Source organism: Salvelinus namaycush, chromosome 36 (genome assembly GCF_016432855.1).
Source record: "Salvelinus namaycush isolate Seneca chromosome 36, SaNama_1.0, whole genome shotgun sequence".
NCBI classification, from domain to species: Eukaryota; Metazoa; Chordata; class Actinopteri; order Salmoniformes; family Salmonidae; genus Salvelinus; species Salvelinus namaycush.
In genome coordinates this window covers 3048495-3074229 of record NC_052342.1, presented here as the reverse complement: position 1 = coordinate 3074229, position 25735 = coordinate 3048495, and the positions used below count along the sequence as shown (strand labels likewise).

The 25735-nt window shown below is 40.3% G+C and overlaps 1 protein-coding gene across 1 annotated transcript in view; it reads left to right on the top strand.

Moving 5' to 3' along the window:
• LOC120030679 (protocadherin-7-like) overlaps window positions 1-7747 on the top strand; it is a 200324-nt gene extending 192577 nt beyond the window's left edge. The window contains exon 3 of the mRNA XM_038976122.1: window positions 7272-7747. Coding sequence (XP_038832050.1) covers window positions 7272-7747 — 476 coding nt within the window. The remainder of the gene's footprint in view (window positions 1-7271) is intronic.
• Window positions 7748-25735: the final 17988 nt, after the last annotated feature.

The window sequence follows — 25735 nt, the reverse complement described above, 5'->3', positions numbered from 1 at the left end:
TTATGAGGAACGGCCAGGAGAAGCAGGGTCCGTCTAAGGGAACATGGAATCAAGACAAAAGCCCCAACAACACAATGCTGATGCAGAAATGTAAGAAGCTCTCTCCGGCTCAGCATCAGAGTTTGCTGGATACCGTGGAGGGAAACTTAATAGACCCCCTCGTACGTTCCATCTCAGCTGGTGTACATCTGAAATCGGATGGAATATATGTGAACATGATGGTTAACCTTTACCGAACCTCAACCCCGTATCCGGGATCACCCCCCACCCCCCACACACTGATTAGCATAGCTAGCATAGCTTCACAAGTAGATAGTAGCATCTAAATATCATTAAATCACAAGTCCAAGACACCAGATGAAAGATACAGATCTTGTGAATAAAGCCACCATTTCAGATTTTTAAAATGTTTTACAGGGAAGACAAAATATGTAAATCTATTAGCTAAACACGTTAGCAAAATACACCACTATTCTAACTCCATCAGTTTCTTACTCCTTCAGGTGCTATCACCAATTCGGCTCAACTAAGATATTGATAGCCAATAACCTATAAAAAAAACCATCAGATGACAGTCTGATAACATATTCATGGTATAGGATAGTTTTTGTTAGAAAAAAGTGCATATTTCAGGTAGAAATCACAGTTTACAATTGCACCGACCATCACAAATCGACTAGAATTACTAGATAGAGCAACGTGTATGACCAATTTACTCATCATAAAACATTTCATAAAAATAGACAAAGCATAGCAATGGAAAGACCCAGTTCTTGTGATTTCAGACCATATTTCAGATTTTCTAAGCGTTTTTCAGCGAAAACACAATAAATCGATAAGTTAGCATACTACATGTGCAAACGTTACCAGAGCATCGATTCCAGCCAAAGAGCGCTATAACGTAATCACCGCCAAAAGATATTAATTTTTTCACTAACCTTCTCAGAATTCTTCCGATGACACTCCTGTAACATCATTTTACAACATACATATACAGTTTGTTCGAAAAGGTGCATATTTAGCCATACAAAACCGTGGTTACACAATAAAAATACTAGGAAATCAAGCCTCAATATGTCTGACGTCATCTATCAGAGTGATCTAGTTTAATTGAAAGCTAATCATATACTTGACTAAAAAATACAGGGTTGACAGGAATCGAAAGACAAATTAGTTCTTAATGCAACCGCTGATTTACATTTGTAAAATTATCCTTACTTTTCAATACAGGGTTCGCCAAGTGAAGCTATACCAAACAAAATGGCGAAATATGCGTTTAAAATATTTCGACAGAACAACAATTTATCATATTAAATATTGCTTACTTTGAGCTGTTCTTCCATCATATTCTTGGGCAATGTATCCTTTCTATGTTATAAACGTCTTTTGGTCGATAGATGTCCTCTGTCCTTCGAAATATCCACTAACGATCGAACGGGACCCCAAAACGTGTCCAAAGTTTCAGAGTGCACAACAAAGAAATTCCTCAAAATCGCACTAAACGGATATAAATTGCTATAAAACGGTTTAAATTAACTACCTTATGATGTTTCTAAGTCCTATATCGAATTAAATTACAGACGGATACATTTCAAGTTGATAACCGAGCCTGTGAAAATGGCGTCCGGAGGTCCCTTCCTGCGTAAGGGCGAGCGTCGAAAGGGGGGCTACTCTCACTCCTTGGTCTTTTATAACCTCTGAGAGCTACGGAGAAGGCCCATTCCACTTCTCATTGGTTACTGACATCCAGGGGAAGGCGGGTGCAGTTCGTGTCGTTCCATAGGATAGACAGAGACCTTAAAAACTGATCTGAAACCAGAGCTTCGCTCTCAGACCTTTCACTGTCTGTCATGGATTTCGCTGTAGAAAGAGTTCTGGGTCACCCACAGACATAATTTCAACGTTGTATGAAACTAGAAGGTGTTTTCTATCCAATATAATTAATAATATGCATATTGTACGAGCAAGAATTGAGTACTAGGCAGTTTAATTTGGAGACGACAAAATGCTAATTCGGAACAGCACCCCCTGTAGTCGCAAGAAGTTAACAACTTTGCAGTAGATTTTTTTGTAGACACAGGTGCTGAAGGCACTGTATTGGCCATATCTTATGCAAAACATATATGTCCTCAGTACACGGGCAAGAAGATGAGAGCAACAGGAGTGGGGGGAGGGGGGGGGGGCAGATATGAAACAGACCAAACCCTTATCAATTTCTATTGGTCCAATGAAGATTGGTGCAGGAGTGTGGATAGGTTCATTTGAACAACCTATTTTAGGCCTTGATGTTATTATGCAACTGGACTCTACACTGAACATCTCTGAAGGAAAGGTGACGTGGCAAATCAGACAACTGCAGGGATCTACAGTTCAGAACCATCCTATTTGGACTACGAAGAAAAATGAGTGTGGAACTTTGGATATGGAACCAGTGTGCTTGACAGGTGTTGCCCCACCTTGCACAAAACAATATCCCGTTAGCAAAAGTAGTGATTAAAGATCTATGGGACGTGAGCATAGTTGAAAAGACACATTCTGCCGACATGCTGTTCATACTCTTTTGACAATGAATCGAGCTGCACAGGTCACAGCTGCTCGTTGAAACAAATGGTCGACGGTGTTGGAGGCTCCTAACATCATCATACAACGTGACACACCATGTAATCCAGCTACTCTGATGCGTCCTCCAGATACCACATTACTTGAACACGACTGTTGTGAGTTGGTTTTGGATCAGCTCTCTGATGGGTTTACTAAGAGTCATCCGTTGGAAAACGCTGACTTTATGTTATACACAGACGGTTCAAGCATTGTGGAGGAGGGTGTGAGGAAGGCAGGCTGGGCAGTTACTACAATGGACAATGTGATCGTGACAGGGACGTTACTGGCACGAACATCCGCACAGGTGTCAGAATTGGTGGCTTTGACTGAAGCATGCAAACCGACTGAAGGAAAACAGCTGACATCTACACAGACTCAAGGTATGTTCTTGGTGTTAGCCATGATTTTGGAAAAATATGGAAAAATAGAGGATTCATGACATCACCGGGTGCTCTTGTGAAGAATGGACCAGAGGTGATGGCTCTACTGAATGCTTTCCAGTTACCTGGTCAAGTTACAATTTTGAAAATGAAAGCACATGGAGAAATCATAAACAGAGAAGTAAAATAGGCGTGGGGAATAACTCCCAAGGGGGGACATGACGTAGTACCAGGACAGTGGGTGATATGTAACAGAGACATTAGGGCCAAAATGGGAAGGTCCTTATCAAGTTTTGCTCATAACGAGGTCAGCTGTAAAAGTCCATGGAAAATCACGATGGATACATGTCACTTATTGCAAGGTTGTCCATTTTGATGACAAAGCGGAGCCTGGAGAATAAAGAACTTATTAATATATAAAGAACTTACTTACCAATTGGGGGCCAGTCTCGGGTGAAGAAGCATAGTACGATGATCAGAACCTAATAAGCTTCTATGTTGTACACCGCAGTCATCATATTAGGGAAATCAATTTCTCTTGAAACCAGGACATGTTACTTTCACTTTTTTGTATCCTTCGTTACAGGTTATGAGAATCTACCGTCTGAAGCTGAAGCAATATTCCTTGATCCAAGGACTGTACCTGAAACGATACAAGATCACTGGTGAAGTGTTCATTACAGAAGTCCTTATCAACCAGTGGAACGGAAGAAGAGTTCCTCACTACCGGCAGACTGTCAGAAAATAATTTCTAGTAGTTATCTATATGGGACTGATACCAGTGTGGAAGAGCTGGTCACTTTTAAAGGACTTGGTGAATGATTACCTTGCCAATAGGACGATTGAATATTATTGTCTTGTGGACAATCATTTTTTGTGTGTTAGTTTCCTTCTAATACAGGATGTGGTAGGAATCTTAAGGGACATCATCATTACACCTGTTAATACTTATTTTCTATAACTTTGTTTGAAATCTATTTCTTATTTTTTTTTTTTTTTCTAAAAATACATTTTAAGAATATTTATTTTTAAAATGGTCTAGAGGGAAGTGTAAGAATATTCCCAAGATAAATACACAAAGCAGAGGACGAGAGGTCAATAGAGTACTAAAGGTCGTGAGGACTAAAAGTCAATAGAGTACTAACGATCAATGGAAATAGTGTTTTTTCTGTAATAGGATATTAATGATCAATGGGTCAGAGACATGGGAGGAATTTCAGTCCGGGACTCATAGCTACATGGCAAGTTCTCATCGGTCCAAATTGTTTATACATTGAGCCTGAAATAGTATACTTGTTATTTGGCCATTGGCCCAGTTTTATTGCAAGGAATTCTAATTGGTCAACCACAGGCTAGGGCTGGGTATAAAGTACATCCTGTCCCTTTGTTCTGTGGAGAGAATCACAAGAGAGAATCACTGAAAAGAGTCACTGAGGACAGGGGAGAATGAACATCTACCATCTACCTCCCCGCATGATTTGTTCTCTTTGAATAAACCTTTTTTCCTCCCCCTGATTTGCTTTGGGGTCTGTGTTATTGAATAGTAACATGAACTGCTAACACCATGATGACATAATCCCGTGGGTGAAAAGTCACCCTCAAAACAACAGTTAACATTGATAGCTTTTTAGAAACCCAATGTATTTTCCACATCACTATACGTTGACAAATTACATTGAAAGAATGTTGATTCAACCAGTTTGTGCCCAGGGGATGGTTTCTGATCAAAAACGTTCAATGCACGCTTGTACAGAGATTGCAATGGTTTGTTTTTTATTGTTCCTGCTTGTGACCAACTTGTAATACAATAGGAGAAATATGTGAGAAAGTAACATAGCATGCATAGCTTAGAGTCATCACATCTTGTATTTTTATAATAGTTTCTGTATGTCAGTCAAAAACAAAAAGTGTGTTGGAAAGGTTTGTGACCATAATAGCATCAGCATTAGCAGCTCAGCTGTTAAAACGAGTGGTTTACCTAGATGTTTTCCCTGTGAGAAACATCACTATAGGTGGCATGATATGATATATGCTGTTGCAGTTCTCAGTAGAAAGCGGAGGCCTATCTCTCACTGAGGGCAGTGGAGGTGATAGCTGTAGGCTGGACAGTATACCCGCGAGACCTTAGCGAAGTGAGAGGGCCTCCTCTTCCCTCCTCTCCTTTCTCTCCGAGGTGCTGGGAGTATGATTGGGGCGAGAGGGTGAGTAGGGCGATCAGACGAGCTCCGACACTCGGGAGCGAGAGGGCCGGGGCGTGGGTAGCAGCTCAGGACTAAAACGTTGATGGCTCAATTGTAGGCCCGACTGGGTAGAAGAGCCAATCAGGGCAATTCTTCCCAAGCAAAGGCATCTCTTTGCTCAGACAGATATGTGATCTCTGGTTTTATCTACCTGAATGCTCAAACATCAAGCGCCACTCTGGGGAGAAAGGAGATATATAACTTTCTTTCTTATTTTTTGCCATTTTCCATCCATCCTACAGCTGTAGTTACCGTTTCACCATTAATGTCTGGCATGTTAGCAATCAACAGTGGTTGCCATGACTCCATTCTCTTTGTTTAGTGTATTTTTTGCTGAAATTAATATTTTTCTATGGTTCACAAATAACATGGAAAATCCACCAAATGTCTTGTCTAGGTCTGCAGGTACTGTAGCTACTACCTTAGCACTGACTGCATATGGATTTGTTACGATCCATGGCTACAAGCGATTTTTTGTATTGACATGCATTTCAGTGGTGAAAAGGCAAGGGACTCACATAAACAGAGGAATGATGTATTTGATACAAGATGCAGATTTGATAAGATTCCTTTAAACCAGACAAGCAATTCATTATGGGGATCAAACATTCCAATCAACAGAACTATATTGCTTTCATTCTTTCTCCCTCTCTTCTCTCGATCATTTTGTTTATATCTCTATCTATATAAGTCTCGATTCACACTATACATGTTTCTGCACATATCTTTGATTAGTTTCATTGATGCCTTGTTTTATATTGAATTGTAGTCTCATTCAATGTAGTGGGGAATTTCTCATACGGTCTATTTTGAAAGTGCCTACAATGCCAAGCACAACCAGTGATTTATATTCTATTCTTCCTTTACAGGAGAAAAAGAGCATTAAAAGTAAGCCATGGTTAAAATAACATTTTAAGGGCGGGGCAGCATGCTTTCGAGGTCTGCACTTCACCCCCTCTTGCTTGTTTTTTTTTCATACCTCACATCTTTCTGGTCATTGGCAGACCACATCTAACATGGCATCTATTTACTGTAACACTGGCACTGGCAGCTTTGAACATCTAGCTTTTAACTTAGAACTGAGCTTGTGAGGTAGATTGTTCTGTCGCATAAGATATATCGTTTCTGTCACTCGTCTGTTAATTTATTGATCTGTTTTCATGCAAAAAAATCAGTAAGTAACAATACTAAAAATTCATAGTACCGGTAGCAGTTGTGGCATAATAGTAGCTCTATTGGTGATATTCATTATACACTAGTTGCAGTGATGGTTTTAGTGCTGCGTTCAATGAATACAATGTATCTTTCAGAACAAATAACATGTACTGTAGTTAATCTTATTTTCCTTCATCTGTCTGGTAAATGATTAAGGCCCGTAGTATTAGATGTGATTGACTAGCAGGCTACCTAGATCAGACTGTTCCTCTGTCTATCTCTAAATAAGAAATTGGCTTATATAGAGGATGTTATCACACTCTCTTTAACATACTCACACACGTCTACATACAGTACAGCAGCATACGCCGACATACAGCGTAGATAGCATTGCACATCATTAGACAATGGTTTAGGAGAAACACAATTTGCACCCGCCCCACATTTTGAAGCATGACATTATTTCAGCTATGACTCACTGTTTTCAGTTTGAGATGTTGTCGTCCTGCGGTGCAGTGTTCTTTTTTAACTTCGATTTGGTTTGTTTTGTTCATGTGGTGTGTGTATTGCATGAAAGCACAAGCAATTGTATCAATGAAATCTAAATACATTTGCCAATGATACAATTGAAAGCATAGTCACCAGTAACCATGGCAACCGAACCTAATTAGATGTATTTTTCTTGTCATCCAATTTTCAACGTGGAGATGTACAGACTAACGCATCTAATGGCAGAAACATAAACTTCCTGTTAACAAATGTAATGTGTCCCATACCATAACCTAACAACAACTTTTAAGATTTAGCATCTCTATTAATAATATCTAGCTATGTCCCACTTCGGCGAAACGGAACACTTTCACTAATGACCCTTCTCTCTTCTCCTTCCCTTCAGACACCCGGACCTTGCCCGACGTAGCCATGACAGGCAAGTGCACCCGGGAATGCGATGAGTACGGCCACTCTGACTCCTGCTGGATGCCTGTGCGCACATCGCCTGAGCGCCGGCCCAAGACAACCACAACCCAACAACCAAAGCTTTCCACCTTCATGACTGGCGGTGGCAGCGGCAGCAGCCCTCCCGAGCAGCAGCAGCAGCATCCTGGCAGCCAGGAAGCCCTGGCCGCCATGTCCAATGGAGACCCCTCCTCCCACGTGATGCTGGGCAATGACCGCAACCGCAACCTGCTCAACAAGAAGACAGCCTCCTCCTCGTCCTCCTACGAGGGCTTCGGCTCGCCCAGTTTTAGCCCGCCGGGGGTTGAAGAGGGGGTGGTAGGTCACCCCATTGAGGAGATCCCTCTGGCCCCCACCGGGGAGTACAAGCCCTCACCCTGCGGCACGCTCACTCGCCGGGAGGTCTATCTGTGAGGGTGGCGGGGGAAGTAGCGCCATGGTACATAAACATCAACAATATAGTAGGTTACCACAACGACAACAACTAAAGACACTTTTTACTGTACCAAATGGACCTTGGCTGAGCAGGAAAGGTCCAAGGATAACCCTTCTCCAAGACAACAACATGAAACAATGCTAAAAGCTACGTGGATACAAACATAATCCCTTTTAGAATTCAGATTCTGACCATACCCTGCAAGAAGAAGAAGAGGGTGGGGCTATTGGTGGGACTCAAAGCGAGACATTGGGTAACTGCTGCTGGCCGGCCAATGGGAACATTACTGCTGCCTGACCAACTCATTTCCATAAAACGTGCATGCATTATCTCTCCCTGACCCCACCTCTTAAAGACTGTACTGTACAAAAGAGGATCTTTCTTTATTTTCCGCTCTTTTTCTATAACTGTACTTGTGAACTAGTTTGAGTGTGACAATGAGACATGTGACAAAGGACCGATGTCATGCCTTTTGGGGACCCACCCTCATGCAAGCGTCATATAGCCTACATACAGTAATGTGTCATATATCACATCACGTGTCATGACCCCCTTGTGTTACTCACTCTGGATTCTGCATTTCAACAGTTTATGATTCAATGTTGCTTTCTCATTCAAAAAGAGACCAAGACACAACCAAACAACAACAGACTGCGGAGGCTACTAGCATGGCATCATCGTTAACATTTGGGAAAGACTAAGCTTTAACTTTCTGTCCTGTGGATGAGACTGTGTGTATCGCCTCATTCATAGGAGAATATAATTGGCAAAATGGACTAAATGGAGTCAATGTGGTTGGCAATATCCAAGCCACAGTAGTCCCTGACCCACAGGGTGAATGATGAAATGATGTCGAAGTATGCTTATTTACCAGTGTGCATATAATACTCTCTTTGCCTCTTTCATAGACACCTATAGAAGTGAACATTGGACATATACATCGATTCAGACCAATGCTTTAAAGCTCACTTTCCCCTTCTCTATCTCTCTTTCTCTATCTTTGGATGGCCTGAAAGTTGAAGACAAAAAATACATTGGAGATGCAAGTTTCTATCTAGAACCATGACCAATCTGAACTGGTTGCCGGTCTTTGCTTGAGGTCCGTAATATGTTTGTACGTGGTTGTGCATATATTGCTTCCTATTCAGATGAAAGTTTCCCACACAGACAAGCAGACACAAATTCACACACAGCTAACATGTCATGGTAGATTTGAGGTGAGTTCGTTGAGAAAAATGCTGGGTATGTAAAAGTATGCATGATAGGGTAGGTTGAGCTGGTCGAGGAAAGCTATGTGGTGAAGTTTTTCCGTTAACATTATTTTGTGTTCAGGTGTGTGCTAGAATGAGCAATAAATACCATTTTGTACACAACGCTGACATGACCACACTCTCTATCACATAATGATAAGCATAGTACTCTAACAAGGTCCAACTACCCATAAATGGAGATGTCACTAATGGTGGAAGTACATTTCCATATGGCACAGACATCTTTAAGCAAGAATCATCTCAATGAATTACAATCGAAAATACCTATTGATGTACAGTCACAAACTGGGGAAAAAGACACCAGTTTAGCATCTTACAAGTTAGTATGCGAGAGAAACCAAAGCATAGGAAACAAGAAACTGGCATGAAGGTACATGGGAGAAACTACAATACTACTACAAGTTGCTTTAAATACATGCATATGTGTAAGTGTATAGTGAGAGCATATGTTGAATTGAGCAAGGGTGCGACATGTAGGCAAACGGGTAGGCATGTAGGCAAACTATTTTGGACAACCACATATACACAGAACCACACACAATATGAAGACATTGTTCCTCCTTACCCATCGCAAGTGGTCTTTTTCACTGGTGAGTAGGCACAAGGTCTTGCCACCATAACCGAGCAAAAGAATATCAGATAAATATCAGATGCAATGGAAACCCTTTTGTATGTTAGCTAACCCCTTGGTTCAAAACAGACTGCTTTTTGGCAGTCCACCAATCTGTAAGTACTACTTGTCGTTCGAAGAAGTGTTCCTATGCTTATAAACTGTATACATGCATATGTACTTTTTATTGCATGTTTAAAGGGAATTTACTTACTAAGAAGGAGAAAAAAAATGAAAGGAAAATACAAAAAAATCCTTACCCTGTGAACATGGATGTCCATCTTGTTGCTTGCTTTTGTTATACCTAAACTGACATTAGCCATGTAGTATGACTTAGTATATCAGTTTGAGGAGGACGAAATGTATGTTTATTTAGCATATTTCTTTAACTTTCCATCATATTTCTTTGATTGTTTTTTTTTCATTCCTGTCAGACAAATTTCCAGAACTTTCCCCATTCCAGTGAACAAACCCTACAGTTTTAACATACATTCAGTTCAAGGTTGCTCACCTGTAATGTCTGACTTACATAGTACAGTAAGACGATTTGCAACTTTGTACTGGCATTGCATTTCCACCCCCCCCCTTTTTCTCTCTCTCTTTTTTGTTCTATGTGATATACAATAACAGTCAGAACCTTGGAAATAATCATATTTGTGTATTTTCTTTTTTTGTCATATTTTCTGTTGACAATTTGTATATTTAGAGTGCTTCTGTAAAAAAGAAAAATGTAAAAAAAAACTAAACTATAGAGTGAATTCAAAATTATGCAATTGTGCCTTTTTATACCAATTGGTATGATTCAATGTTGGTTTGGAATGGTACAAAATCAATTATGCTGAGTTGCTTTCTAAAAGTAGTGAGGATGGTATTTATGTCAAATTTTAAATAACTCCTGAAGATTCTTATACGATAGAGGAAAAATCCAATGACCTTCTGGCTTCTCGGGATGTGACCAGTCAAATGTCGGTAAGCCTGATACAGTAGATACAGTGTGGTACATTGACACAGAGTGGTCTTGATGTGGTCTTTATGTGGAATGTTCAAGGTATGAATATCCATTCCTAGCATAGTGTGGTTTCATTAACCAAATTACAACTTTTTGTACTGCTTAATATTAGTAATAATGACAATATATTCTAACAATTATTATCCTATGGTGTTCTGCTGATGTACATGTTCAGTGCGAGAACCTTATGTGCATGAAACACTCTTCCGGATTGAACACATTGGGGCTGGCAGAAGAAAAACTTGGAGACATTTGACTGTTCAGGATGCGAGGAAGCCTAGAAGTCCTAATATGGAGGTTGAGAAAAGTCGCGAGGGTGAGATGCTGACCGAATACACACCTCAGGATGTACAGCAAGCCCTAATACACACTCACAAACACATTTACAACACGTACATTACAACATTTCAACACAGTATTGGAAACAATAGAGAAGTTGTGTAGTAGGTACTCGTTGTGTTATAACATAAAGGAAATTGCATGTCTGTTTCTAGAAAGACTGAGAAAGTGATATAGAGGGAGTTATATATGAGCTTTTTTGATTAACTCTTTACTCAAACATTCAATATGCTACTTGTGCTTACTTCTGAATGTACAATATTATCTGATAGAAAAGAAACAGGGAGAAAATCAATTGGTCTTTCCTTGACCTGGTAATCCACAGATGACTGTCAAGTTTGGTTTAAAAAAAAATATATTATTATTTTTGCTACCTGAGGTGTATGTTTAGTCAGCTCTCTCTTCTATTGGTTGTTCAGCATTCACAGTCTGTGTTGAGATTTGTGATATTAACCATAAACTATTTGTCCTGCGACTTGGATGTTGATATGGAAATTGAGGAAACCGTTTATCATCGTTTATTATGATTCACTATGCACGCAGCTTAGCTGAACATGGCAAAATGTATTGAACGCAAGCCCACTTCTATTTATGAAATCTTTTACATAATGTAATTTGCTTTTGTACAGGTTTCTGTAAATAAATTGCTTGTCATTTTCGTCTGTGCAGAAATTAAAATATAACATGGTAAAACTATATGGTATAAACTTTTTTATTGGTTTGAATTAGTGTGGTTTCATACAAGCCATTATTAAGCCATTATTATTATTAGTAGTATATTTTTTGTTATATACTGTATACATATGTACTAGTGCACTGCTAGCCCATCAAAAATGCATACATAACCTCAAGGGAAAAGTTTATTGTTATAATAGAGTGAAACACTGACCTTTGTATTTGTGTGTCTGAGCGTGTTTTTGTGTGTGTGGGTCTGTTGGTCTGTGTCTGCCAGTGTGTGCCCATCTGTGTGTGTGTGTGTGTGTGTGTGTGTGTGTGTGTGTGTGTGTGTGTGTGTGTGTGTGTGTGTGTGTGTGTGTGTGTGTGTGTGTGTGTGTGTGTGTGTGTGTGTGTGTGTGTGTGTGCTATCTGGCCCATATGTCTGGGTGATGTATGAGGCGACCACAGGCCAGGTAATTAAGGATCCATTCCGCTCAGTTCCCTACGCTCTGATTAGCACCCACCCCAGCACCAATGGTGTCTTAATAGAAAACTATAATGCACCGTAAAGTTACATCTCCAAAGTTCAATCATTTGGAAAACTTTTTCTCGCTCAACTCCCACAATGGTGCTTTCCAACATAAGAGAGTGGTGTGATAAAAAGTGTTTGCATTATAGCTGTGTTATATGTTCTGTGGGGTTTATGCTCAGTGTGATTACTCATAGGACTCACATAGAGTTGCTCTCTACATTGTTGTGTCTGATTTCCCCTTTCTGAAAAAATGTATCTGTCTCTCTGTATTTTTTTATTCTGATCCCTTTTCAAATAATATATTTCCCAAAAATGTTGTTTCTGTGGTCAAATGAATACAGGACAAATTTGGTTTAAAATATGTTGAAATTCTAATTGCATTTATATTACTATAAAGCGTGGAATAATCAGCAGGAAAATAGACACTTCCTATCCAGGGAAAGGGAAATGAAGACAAATTAGAATGAATGTGAATGTAATTAATGTTTAAGCAATGCATTTCAAGGAATTGTTGTGGAAGACCATTTCTATGAATTAAGCAGGGCTTTGAAAATGAACAATTCCATGCATAATGTATGGAGTTATAGTTTGCGAAACCACAGTTACAGAGAAAAGCTCATCGTGAAGCTGTTCATAACTGACATGCTGTGCAGTACACATACAAACTATTCCATGTTTTTCGCTCTACTGTTTGAATAACAACATTTCAAGATGCCACATCCTTAGAATTGGTTATTTCCATGGTGATCAATTAGGTAAATCCATTGGTAATCAGGCATTCTATATATTTTTTACCCCAATAGCATCTAAACAGAGCTTATCTAGTTCTTCCACATCCATGTATCTAACACACTGATTTCCTGTGTACTTGCGTGAGATGCGGTCTGGGACTCGACTCAGGTCTAGGATAAAGAGATTGCCCTAGAGTATGCAACCTCCAGTCAGGTTCTTTTGTGAGATGCATGGTGTGAGGGGGGGGGGGGGGGGGGGGGGCAATGTGATAAGCAGGAAGGAGGTCCTTCCTGGGTTCCTGTCATGTTCCTGGACCAACCAGGGCAGAGATAACGTGGGACATGGAGGAAGATCAAGACAAGAAAAGGTACAGTAGTATCAGAACCCTGAAAGGCATGGAGGCGGTGGCCATGGAAGGCGTGTTGGTCTTAAAAAAAGAGGAGACCGTTAGAGAGACAGCTAGGGGTTGAGAGAGAGAGAGATCAAAGCAAGGAGAACCAGTACCCAAAGCCAGAGTATGTAAGCTAATTAATGACATCATTGATCACCTCTCACAGTGCAAAGAGAGGACGACATTTAGAAATGAATTTCACTCCCATTAAAACCCAATGGAGCAAACTAACGACCCAGAATATTATCAGTGAGCTGAATTCTTCCATAAACTATATAAGAATTACACTATAATATCCCCTGAAATGTTTTGTCTTAAAATGTTTATTTTTCTGGTACATCCAAGGAGGAAATGGTATCCAAGGAAAAGGAGTTAGTTTTGTTAAATTGATTTTATTTCATATTTATTTTTCCGATGCACTGAGAGATTGAAAGCCAACTTTTATGTGTTCTGGAATGAACAAATAAAGAACTTCAGAAGAAAACTCCTGCAATAACTTTGATTTAATTGTGACGATATAAATTCTATCACAGTTTATTTCACTGGCTATCACACCCCCGAGGATGATGTCATTATGGCTTCATTTTATTGCATTCACAGCGAGGACAGACACACAAACTGTAACACACTCAGGGGAAAAGTCAAACACATACACACACAGTAATAGACTTCACTCACTGAAGGAAGTTATCTTTGAATCCGAGAAATGTTGCTACACTTACTTTCTCAATGGATTTGTGTGTATGTGCATGTGTGCGTAAGCGCATGAATGCCTGTGTGTGGGTATTGTGCATTGCTGACACAAGCCTTTCATCCAATGAAAACACCAATCCCACCCATCAATCATTTTGCAATTGATCCTATCCGACAATGGACAGCTCTCTCTGTGTCAAATGGTGCGGCTGAAAGGGTGGGGTCAGGTATGACAGGTGTGAGGCAGGGTGGGAAGGTTACCAGTTATTACCCAGGAGGCTCCCAGGGTGCTTTAACGCCACATTATATATTACCCACAATGACCGGTGACTAGCGCACAGCCTATCACGTGACCTTTCAACACAGATGAGATGGGAAACGCAACATGTGAGCTCGAACGTATATAATAGATATCAATCGAAATGATCAACAATAGGGTAATTACACTACATGACCAAAAGTATGTGGCATTAATATGGAATTCGTCCCCCCTTTGCTGCTATAACAGCCTCTGCTCTTTTGCGAAGGCTTTCCACTAGATGTTGGAACATTGCTGCGGGGACTTGCTTCCATTCAGCCACAAGAGAATTAGTGAGGTCGAGCACTGCTGTTGGGAGATTAGGCCTGGCTCGCAGTCGGTGTTCCAATTCATCCCAAAAGTGTTCAATGGGGTTGAGGTCAGGGATCTGTGCAGGTCAGTCAAGTTCTTCTAAACCGATATCAACAAACCATTTCTGTATTGACCTTGCTTTATGCACGGGGCATTGTCATGGTGAAACAGGAAAGGGCCTTCCCTAAACTGTTGCCACAAAGTTGGAAGCATGGAATCGTCTAGAATGTCATTGTATGCTGTAGCATTAAGATTTCCCTTCACTGGAACTAAGGGGCCTTTCCCGAACCATGAAAAACAGCCCCAGACTATTATTCCTTGTCCAACAAACTTTAAAGTTGGCACTATGTATTGGGGCAGGTAGAGTTCTCCTGGCATCAAACCCAGATTCGCCCGTCGGACTGCCAAATTCATCACTCCAGAGAACGCGTTTCCACTGCTCCAGAGTTCAATGGCGTCGAGCTCCTGGCAACGCTTGGCATTGCGCATGGTGATCTTAGGCTTGTGTGTGGCTGCTCGGCCATGGAAACACATTTCATGAAGCTCCTGACGAACAGTTCTTCTGCTGACGTTGCATACAGAGTCAGTTTGGAACTCAGTAGTGAGTGTTTCAACCTAGGACAGACGCTACGTGCTTCAGCACTCAGCGGTCCCGTTCTGTGAGCGTGTGTGGTCTACCACTTCGCGGCTGAGCCGTTGTTGCTCCTCGACGTTTCCACTTCACAATAACAGCACTTACAGTTGACCCGGGGGCAGCTCTAGCAGGGCAGAAATTTGATGAACTGACTGTTGAAAAGGTGGCACCCTATGACAGTGCCACATTGAAAGTCACTGAGCTCTTCAGTGAAGCCATTCTACTGCCAATGTTTGTCCATGGAGATTGAATGGCTGTGTGCTCGATTTTATACACCTGTCAGCAGTGGTGTAAAGCACTTCAGTAAAAATACTTTAAAGTACTCTAAGTCATTTTGGGGGGTATCTGTACTTTACTATTTCTATTTTTCACAACTTTTACTTATACTTCACTACATTCCAAAGGAAAATAATGTACTTTTTGCTCCATACATTTTCCCTGACACCCAAAAGTACTCGTTACATTTCGAATGCTTAGGAGGACAAAAAATGGTCCAATTCACACGCATCAAGAGAACATCCCTGGTCATCCCTGCTGCCTCTTATCGGGAAGACTCACTAAACACACATTCTTGTTGGAGTGTGCCCCTGGCTACAAGGAAAGTATGCCTTCTGGTTGGCTTAATATAATGAATGTGAAATTATCTATACTTTTACTTTTACTTTTGATACTTAACTATATTTTAGCAATTACCTGTACTTTTGGTACTTAAGTATATTTTCAAACAAAATACTTTTAGACTTTTACCGAAGTAGTATTTTTTTGGGATGACTTAACTTTACTTGAGTAATTTTCCATTATGGTGTTAACTTTCACAGCAGAGTTACTGTCCCGTTGTTCCTCAAATGCAGTGTATGATATACCATTTTGTAGCTCTGTGTCTCTGCTTTTATCCAATGTAAAAAACACCATTTCAAATTTTTCTACATAAGACTGAATCAAGGCGGTCAGTCACATCTTTACTTTTACACAAGTATGACAATTGGATACTTTTTCAAGCAATGCCTGTCAGCAATGGGTGTGGCTGAAATAGCCAAACCCTCTAATTTGAAGGGATGTCCACATACTTTTGTATATATAGTGTATATAAAAAACATACTGTGCTTGATCTGTAGCAATTTGCCAACAATCCATAATCATTGGATGCAGGTTTAGATTAATGAGAGATGTATACATACCATAACAGAGAGGAATGTTCTGAGCTGTCCATTGCCTACACCATCCTCTCCTAACCACCTCCATCTCTCTGTCCTGGGTTGATAAAGATGACCCGTTTGTGGAGACTGCATTCATGGTAAACACTGCATATGTCAGCTCAATCAAAAATTACCTTTAACTTTTAATGCCGATCTTCCGCGATACTATTGCAGATCTGATTGAATCGGGCCCTAGATCACACAGATGACATTAGTCACATGATCACAGATGATCTCTCTTCCACTGGCCATCCATTATCTCAATTAGCCACCGTGATGGTTGCAACGTTGAACAGGTCATTTGATTGACTTTTGATTTTACCTTGAAGTTTTATAAACATTTATATTAGAAAATATCCATTAATTGATATCAAATAATTGTACATTTTACACTTGGCCAAGAAAACAGAGTTAACAAGAGCTTCTTCATACTATAATTCACTTGAGGGGTATTCTACAAATTACATAATATTATGCAAAACTGGCCCAGCGAGCGGCATTGCTTTGATGTGTGCTTTCACGGTGTGACACCCTGGTATCAGCCTCGTTCCGTCCGACACACACACACACACACACACACACACACACACACACACACACACACACACACACACACACACACACACACACACACACACACACACACACACACACACACACACACACACACACACACACACACACACAGACGTTCTGACCGGGCCGGTGTTACATTTATGTATGGGATTAAAACCCCAGCTTGCCTCATGTGTAACAAGGCTCCAGCGTTTACAGTAGCATCTCCTCCACTATGGAATTGTTTTACTTGCAGCTTGGGGAACAGGGGATCACATGAGATTGGCTACATTTAGCCTTTCCGAGGTCTGAAAATGATTTGAATGCCTCGGACTACATAAGTGATATACACTGCTTGACCTTACTAGGCGACTCGGCTCGACAAGGAGATGAGATTCACATCACCTGACTTTTTTCTCTCTTCCTCTTTCCCTCCTTCCTCTGCTCCTCCCTGTATGTGGGGACCTCATTAATTCTACACAGCATGCGTTCTGTATTAAGCAGTGCCAAGGAGAGCAAGAGCAAGGAAAGCCCGCATGGATGCTCACCTTTCTGCCTCAAGCTTTGCATCTGTCAGCACCATGAAAATGCGAAGTGTTTTTTTTTTTTTTGCAGTAGTGATCTTAGGATTTTCCACGTCGGTAAATGCATAACGTCATGGGAACATGGGAGCATGTACAGGAGCACACATGTTCATGAGGCACACAGACAATGTACATAAATACATTGGCATTCCCTCATATGTACTCACGTGTATAGCCGACAGCACATACATGCAGTCACACTAAAATGCTAAATAGGCACACACACGCACACACACACACACACACACACACACACACACACACACACACACACACACACACACACACACACACACACACACACACACACACACACACACACACACACACACACACACACACACACAGATGTCTCATCACCTACTGTATGCTGGGTGGCTCAGCAGCAGTTTAGGCTGTGATGACCTTATATTGTAGGTGTAGAGGAGTATTGTGAATCCCTGAATAACTGTTTGCCAAATGGCCCCCAATTCTCCTCTGGTCAAAATTAACACACTGTATAAGGAATAGGGTGCCATTTGGGACACATCCACTGCGTGGCTGAGGGCCAAAGATACAGATCTGGGCTATATTACAATCCAGACATTTTCATCTATATTTCCCGTCTGCTCTCTCTTGGTCTACCTATGTTTAAATCACAATGTCAATCAAAATGTGCAAACATGTAAATAATGATGTGAAATCAGATTTCCTAAGGGGAAATGTGATTGCTGCCGTATATGAAAGTAGATAACACGTGTCATACACACACAATACCTTTCAGATTCTTAGTACAGCCACACTGTAACGGCTTTCTTCCTGGGATGAAGGAGAGGACCAAAATGCAGCGCAGTTAGTGTTCAACATGTTTAATTAAACAATAAACAATGAACATTAACAAATAACAAAATAACAAACGTGAAAGCCGAGACAGTCCTATCTGGTGCAGAACACAAACACAGAGACAGGAAACAACCACCCACAATCCCCAACACAAAACAAGCCACCTATATATGATTCTCAATCAGGGACAACGATTGACAGCTGTCTCTGATTGAGAACCATATCAGGCTGAACATAGAAACAGACGAACTAGACACACAACATAGAATACCCACCCCAACTCACGCCCTGACCAACTAAACACATATAAAACAACAGAAAACAGGTCAGGAACGTGACACACACAATATAACTTGATAACTTGAACTCCAACTGTACCAACACTTGTTTTGACAGCGAGGACATCTAATGATCATATTGCATTACAAAATGGAAGGAAACAGAACAAGATACAACACACCCTGACTGTCATTTGAATTGAGCAGGCCTTGCTAATTTAGATTCCCATCATGTATATCTGGAACCACAGACCCAACTGTTCGTTAATTAGCTAATAGGATTCCATTTTTGTTGGGATCAATTAATTCAAGTGGCCATGTGTGCAGTGCATCCACTAAATAAGGAATGGAGAAAAATAGATAAGCTCGTATTCCCTTGGGTTTTGTGGTTATCAATCATTCTGTGTATTCTAGTGTAAGACAATGAGCAAAAAATAGTATGCATGCATGATGTTAACACATATGTGCGTTGGTGTTTTAGGTTCAATGCGTTTACATGTATGTGTTGTTTTTGCATAATTATTGTACATACACTATGTGATCTAGGGTTGATGCTCTGAAGTCTTAAAACGCATCATGTTCTGTTCTTATGTAGATGTTCACAAATCGAGTCACTTTGTGTCGTACCTTCATTTTGCATGTTGCAGTGTTCAATTTTTTAAGCTGTAGGGTTTTATGAGCAGAATGTTGAATCCTTGTTCAGCTTCTGTGTAAACAGTTAATCAAGTGAGTATCTACTGTATGTCACAACAATATTCTTGCCCATCTGACACCCTCTCCCTTCTCCATTTTCAAAGATCTGTCATTGCGGTTATGTTGTGGGTTTGATTATGTGTTAGCTATAAATCACATAATAGTATAATCTAGAACATTACTAGGACTACATACAGTATCTGATACGCACATACACTCGCACACGCGTACACACACATTCTAACAGTGCCTTGAGTCAGTGTTATTACCTGCATCACAGCTGGTCTGATGCAGAGCCCTACAGCGCTCGGAGACTGATTCAATGCCTTGTTTATATACTGTAGTCACTCCTGCTGCATCACTTAGAAATGACTTGTTTACCTGGGGAGTGATCTGGGTCCATGTAAAGCTACTGGTGGCAAATGAGAGTTCTAGTCTAATCTTGCTGATAGGGTGTCAATCAGTGCAGCAAATACACACACATACACACCCACACACACCCACACGAACAAACATACACACCTTGGGAAGCAGCAAAATGATGATGATCCCGGGCTGGAGCACTAGTGACAGTTTTCTCAGTGTGTCAACATGTGTTGGCATAATGGAAGAATACAATAGGCTGTGTTTAGCCTGAGGGGATATGGATGAGCGCGATGGAAAGAGAGAGAGCGAGAGAGAGGGAAAGAGAGAGAGCGAGAGAGATGGATTGAGAGAGGGAGAGAAAGAGAGCAATACTATAGGAGTGTGAAGGAAGGACGGGGGGTGAGAGTTAGAGGGCCACACAGTGAGTGTGAGAGAGAGAGAGAGAGAGTTGTTACTAAGACAGTGACCTATTACTTAAATGGATGATCAGTTTGCTTGATCATACAATGCTGTGGCATAGAAGCAGAAGCTCTTACAACCACACACACCAACTCAGTGTGAAAACTGTGAAGCACTAAGATTTGCTGATAAACAGTAATAGCATTGAATCCCATCATTTACCTATTTTTCTTATTTGGAAAACCCGTCAATGGACATCTGAGTGAATGAGGAATGAGATCTTTGGAGTTGTGTGTCTTTGTACACCATTGGTTCTGAGTAAAGATGTAAATAGGTTTTGAAAAATATCCTCGCTACCTGCTTACTGGTGCATTAAACAAAACACTCAGCCAATTGACATTATCCAGCGAATCAAAATCAAATCAAATTGTATTTGTCACATTCGCCGAATACAACAGGATGGTTACCTTACAGTGAATTGTTTACTTACAAGCCCTTAACCAACAATGCAGTTTTAAATAACATACCTAAAAAAATAAGAAATAAAGTAACAAATAATTAAAAAGCAGCAGTAAAATAACAATGGCGAGGCTATATACAAGATATACCGGTACAGAGTTAATGTGTGGGGGCACCGGTTAATCGAGGTAATTGAGGCAATATGTACATGTGAGAAAAGTTATTAAAGTGACTTATGCATAGATAATAACAGAGAGTAGCAGCATCGTCAAAGAGAGAGGGGTAGCAATGCAAGTAGTCTGGGTAGCCAATTGATTAGATGTTCAGTAGTCTTATGGTTTGTGGTTAGAAGCTGTTTAGAAGCCTCTTGGACCTAGACTTGGCGCTCCAGTACCGCTTGCCATGCGGTAGCAGAGAGAACAGTCTATGACTAGGGTGGCTGGAGTCTTTGACAATTTTTGACACCGCATATGTGTCAAAAATGGATGGCAGGAAGCTTGGCCCCAGTGATGTATTGGGCCTTACGCACTACCCTCTGTAGTGCCTTGTAGTCGGAGGCTGAGCAGTTGCCATACCAGGCAGTGACGCAACCAGTCAGGATGCTCTCGATGGTGCAGCTCTAGAACCTTTTGAGGATCTGGGGACCCATGCCGAATCTTTTCAGTCTCCTGACGGTGAATACGTTTTGTCATGCCCCCTTCACGACTGTCTTAGTGTGCTTGAACCATGTTAATTTGTTGGTGATGTGGACTACAGCAGGATGGTGTCAAAATCAGCACAAAGGTCTAGGAGCACGAGGACAGATGCAGAGCCTTGTTCTGACGCCATTAAAAGGTCATTTACCACCTTCACGAGTGCAGTCTCAGTGCTATGATGGGGTCTAAAACCAGACTGAAGCATTTCATATACATTGTTTTTTCTTCACGAAGGCAGTGAATTGCTGCAAATCAACTTTTTCTAAAAGTTTTGAGAGGAATGGTAGATTTGATATAGGCCGATAGTTTTTATATTTTCTGGATCAAGGTTTGGCTTTTTCAAGAGAGACTTTATTACTGCCACTTTTAGTTATTTTCGTACACATCCGGTGGTTAGGGAGCCATTTATTATGTTCAACATATGAGGGCCAAGCACAGGAAGCAGCTCTTTCAGTAGTTTAGTTGGAATAGGGTCCAGTATGCAGCTTGAAGGTTTAGAGACCATTACTATTTTCATGAATGTGTCAAGAGATATAAGATTAAAAAGCTTGAGTGTCGCCCTTGATCCTAGGTCCTGGCATTGTTGTGCAGACTCAGGACAACTGAGCTTTGGAGGAATACGCAGATTTAAAGAGGAGTCCGAAATTTGCTTTCTAATGATTCATGAATTTGTTAAAGCCATCCTCTCTTGGTGAATGCTTTTTAGTTAGCTTTGCAACAGTATCAAAAACACATTTGGGTTGTTCTTATTTTCCTGAAATAAGTTGGGAAAATAGGAAGATCAAGCAACACCGAGGGCTCTTCGATATTGTACTGTACTGTCTTTCCAAATAGTCAAAAGACTTCCAGTTTGGTGGAGCTCCATTTCTGTTCCAATTGTCTGGACGCTTGCTTCAGGGCTCGGGTATTTTCTGTATACCAGAGAGCTAGTTTCTTATGACAAATGTTTTTTAGTTTTTTTTGTGGTGTGACTGCATCTAGGGTATTACGCAAGGTTAAATTTAATTCTTCAGTTAGGTGGTTAACCGATTTTTGTACTCCGACATCCTTGGGTAGGTGGAGGGAGTCTGGAAGAGCATCTAGGAATCTTTGGGTTGTCCGAGAATTTATAGCACAGCTTTTTATGATAATTGGTTGGGGTCTAAGCAGATTATTTGTTGTGATTGCAAACATAATAAATGTGTGGTCCGATAGTCCAGGATTATGTGGATTAAGATCCATAATATTTATTCCACGGAACAAAACTAGGTCCAGAGTATTACTGTGGCAATGAGTAGGTCTGGAGACATGTTGGGCAAAACCCACTGAGTCTATGATAGCTCCGAAAGCCTTTTGGAGTGGATCTGTGGACTTTTCCATGTGAATAGTAAAGTCTCAAAAAATTTGAATATTATCTGCCATACTACAAGGTCCGATAGCAATTCAGGGAACTCCGTGAGGAACGCTGTATACGGCTCTGGAGGCCTGTAAACAGTAGCTATAAAAAGTGATTGAGTATGCTGCATAGATTTCTAGACTAGAAGCTCAAAAGTCCTTTTTTTGTAAATTGAAATTAGCTATCGTAAATGTTAGCAACACCTCCGCCTTTGCGGGATGCGCGGGGGATATGATCACTAGTGTAAACTGGAGGAGAAACCTCATTTAACACAGTAAATTCATCAAGCTTATGCCATGTTTCAGTCACATCAAGATTATGATCAGTGATTAGTTAACCTCTAATTCCTCCCAAACCCGGATCCGGGAGCACCCCCATCAGTAAAAAAGCTGACTAGCATAGCCTAGCATAGCGTCACAAGTAAATACTAGCATCTAAATATCATTAAATCACAAGTCCAAGACACCAGATGAAAGATACACATCTTGTGAATCCAGCCATCATTTCTGATTTTTAAAATGTTTTACAGGGAAGACACAATATGTAAATCTATTAGTTAACCACGTTAGCAAAAGACACCACTTTTTTTACTCCACCAGTTTTTTACTCCATCAGTAGCTATCACAAATTCGACCAAATAAAGATATAAATAGCCACTAACCAAGAAAAAACTTCATCAGATGACAGTCTGATAACATATTTATTGTATAGCATATGTTTTGTTCGAAAAATGTGCATATTTCAGGTATAAATCATAGTTTACCATTGCAGCCACCATCACAACTCTCACCAAAGCGACTAGAATAACTACAGAGAGCAACGTGTATTACCTAATTACTCATCATAAAACATTTCTTAAAAATACACAGCGTACAGCAATTGAAAGACACAGATCTTGTGAATCCAGACAATATTTCAGATTTTCTAAGTGTTTTACAGCGAAAACACAATATAGCGTTATATTAGCATACCACAATAGCAAACATCACAACAGCATTGATTCAAGCCAAACATAGCGATTACGTATAAACCACCAAAAGATATAAATTTTTTCACTAACCTTCTCAGAATTCTTCAGATGACAGTCCTATAACATCATATTACACAATGCATATAGAGTTTGTTCGAAAATGTGCATATTTAGCGGCACAAATCGTGGTTATACAATGAGAAAAGTAGCCAAGCTGCAAAGAAAATGTCAGGAGAAATCTTGGGAAAGGCACCTATTCTAATTGAAAACTATTCATAAACTTGACTAAAAAATACAAGTTGGACAGCAAATGAAAGATAAATTAGTTCTTAATGCAATCGCTGGGTTAGATTTTTAAAATTAACGTTACTGTGCAATACAGCGTGCGCTAAAGCGAGACCGCCCCATAATTCATGGCGGAATTATTATTTAACATTTGTCAACATAAGTACGAATTAACAGCATAAAGACTGCTTACCATTAGCTGAGCTTCCATCAGAATCTTGGGCAAGGTGTCCTTTCTCCAGAACAATCGTCTTTGGGTTGAAAGATGTCCTCTTGTCCGGTCGAAATAGCCGCTAATGTTAGCCACCAACTGGAGAGGTGTCCAACTCGTGAAAGCGCATGACAAAGAAATCCCAGAAAATCGCAATAAACTGCTATAAACTGCTATAAGTCGGTTTAAATTAACTACCTTATGATGTCTTTAACACCTATAACGAATAAAAACATGACCGGAGATATAGAACTACTAAAACGAAAGCGTTTGCAGGACGCCATTGTGATGTCTTCTTGCGCCAGGCGCACCGTTGAAAAGGACGGTGCTTCCGATTGCGCAATCCACTCCATTCAAATTCTCCCCGCTTACTGACATCTAGAGGAAGACGTATGCAGTGCATGTAGCCCGATGGCTTACATGGGGACTTATAAACTGACCTCAGAACAGGGACCTCGATTTCTGAAATCTCACTCCCTGACAGGAAAAGTGCTGCAGAATGAGTTCTGTTTCACTCAGAGAAATAATTCAAACGGTTTTAGAAACTAGAGAGTGTTTTCTATCCAATAGTAATAATAATATGCATATTGTACGAGCAAGAATTGAGTACGAGGCAGTTTAATTTGAGAACGATATTTTACAAAGTTGAAACAGCAGCCCCTATATTGACAAGATTAACCGCTCCAGAATTGCAATTATTCTAATAAAATAAGTTGTTTCTTTTATTATACTACCTCCTCGACAGTAGTACTTCAAAGTATTTTTACTTAGTTACTTTACACAACTGAGTACATGGTATTGTCCTGGCAAACTGAAAGCTTTACTTGGGCTGAAGATATAGACAAAGATGGTCTCCTATGGATTTTGTTTGAACAAACACAATTGGCCACCCACACAAAGTCATAAACACAAAGGGTCCGATTCCAAACCGAGTTAAGAGATCTAAGAAGTGAAGGTGTGGCGGAGGTTTGTCTACAAATATGCTGTATTCTGACCGTGACTTAATTATTCCGATTTTCACCACCTTTACGTGCTAGGAAACCATGACAAGGTTTGAGTGAACCTGACGGTTCCAGGTGGGAAAACCATCTTCTTCATTTTTGATAGAAATAAAAGCATTCTCCATATACTGTAATTTACAACTTGATAAGAGCTAGCTAAATGAGTAATCAGTTTGGATAAGGATCTTGTAAACATATATTAGTCTTTTTTTAGATCATTTTAGCTTACAATCGCTGGAGGAAAATGTGAAACCAGTCATATGGTAGCAAACTGAAGCATTTCAACATATCAACTTTACGAAAGTAAAGTTTATGAAATACTGTGCCACTATGCAGTAGGCCTTATAACCATATTCATCTGCATATTTACTGTTAGTTCCCTTCAGCTGGTATAGCCTACATTATCATTCCATTTAATTACATTGTTTCGTTTACCTTAATCTTCTTATTTTGTAAACGCCGTCACGGCCGTGTGGTTGTTGCTGAGGATCATTTGTAACAGTTAATAAAATAAAAAAAGACATGTAGGCTAAGTAAATCATTATGGAGCGTAACGCAGATCATGCCGTAACAGGTGAACCAGGTGCATGGCGCAAATC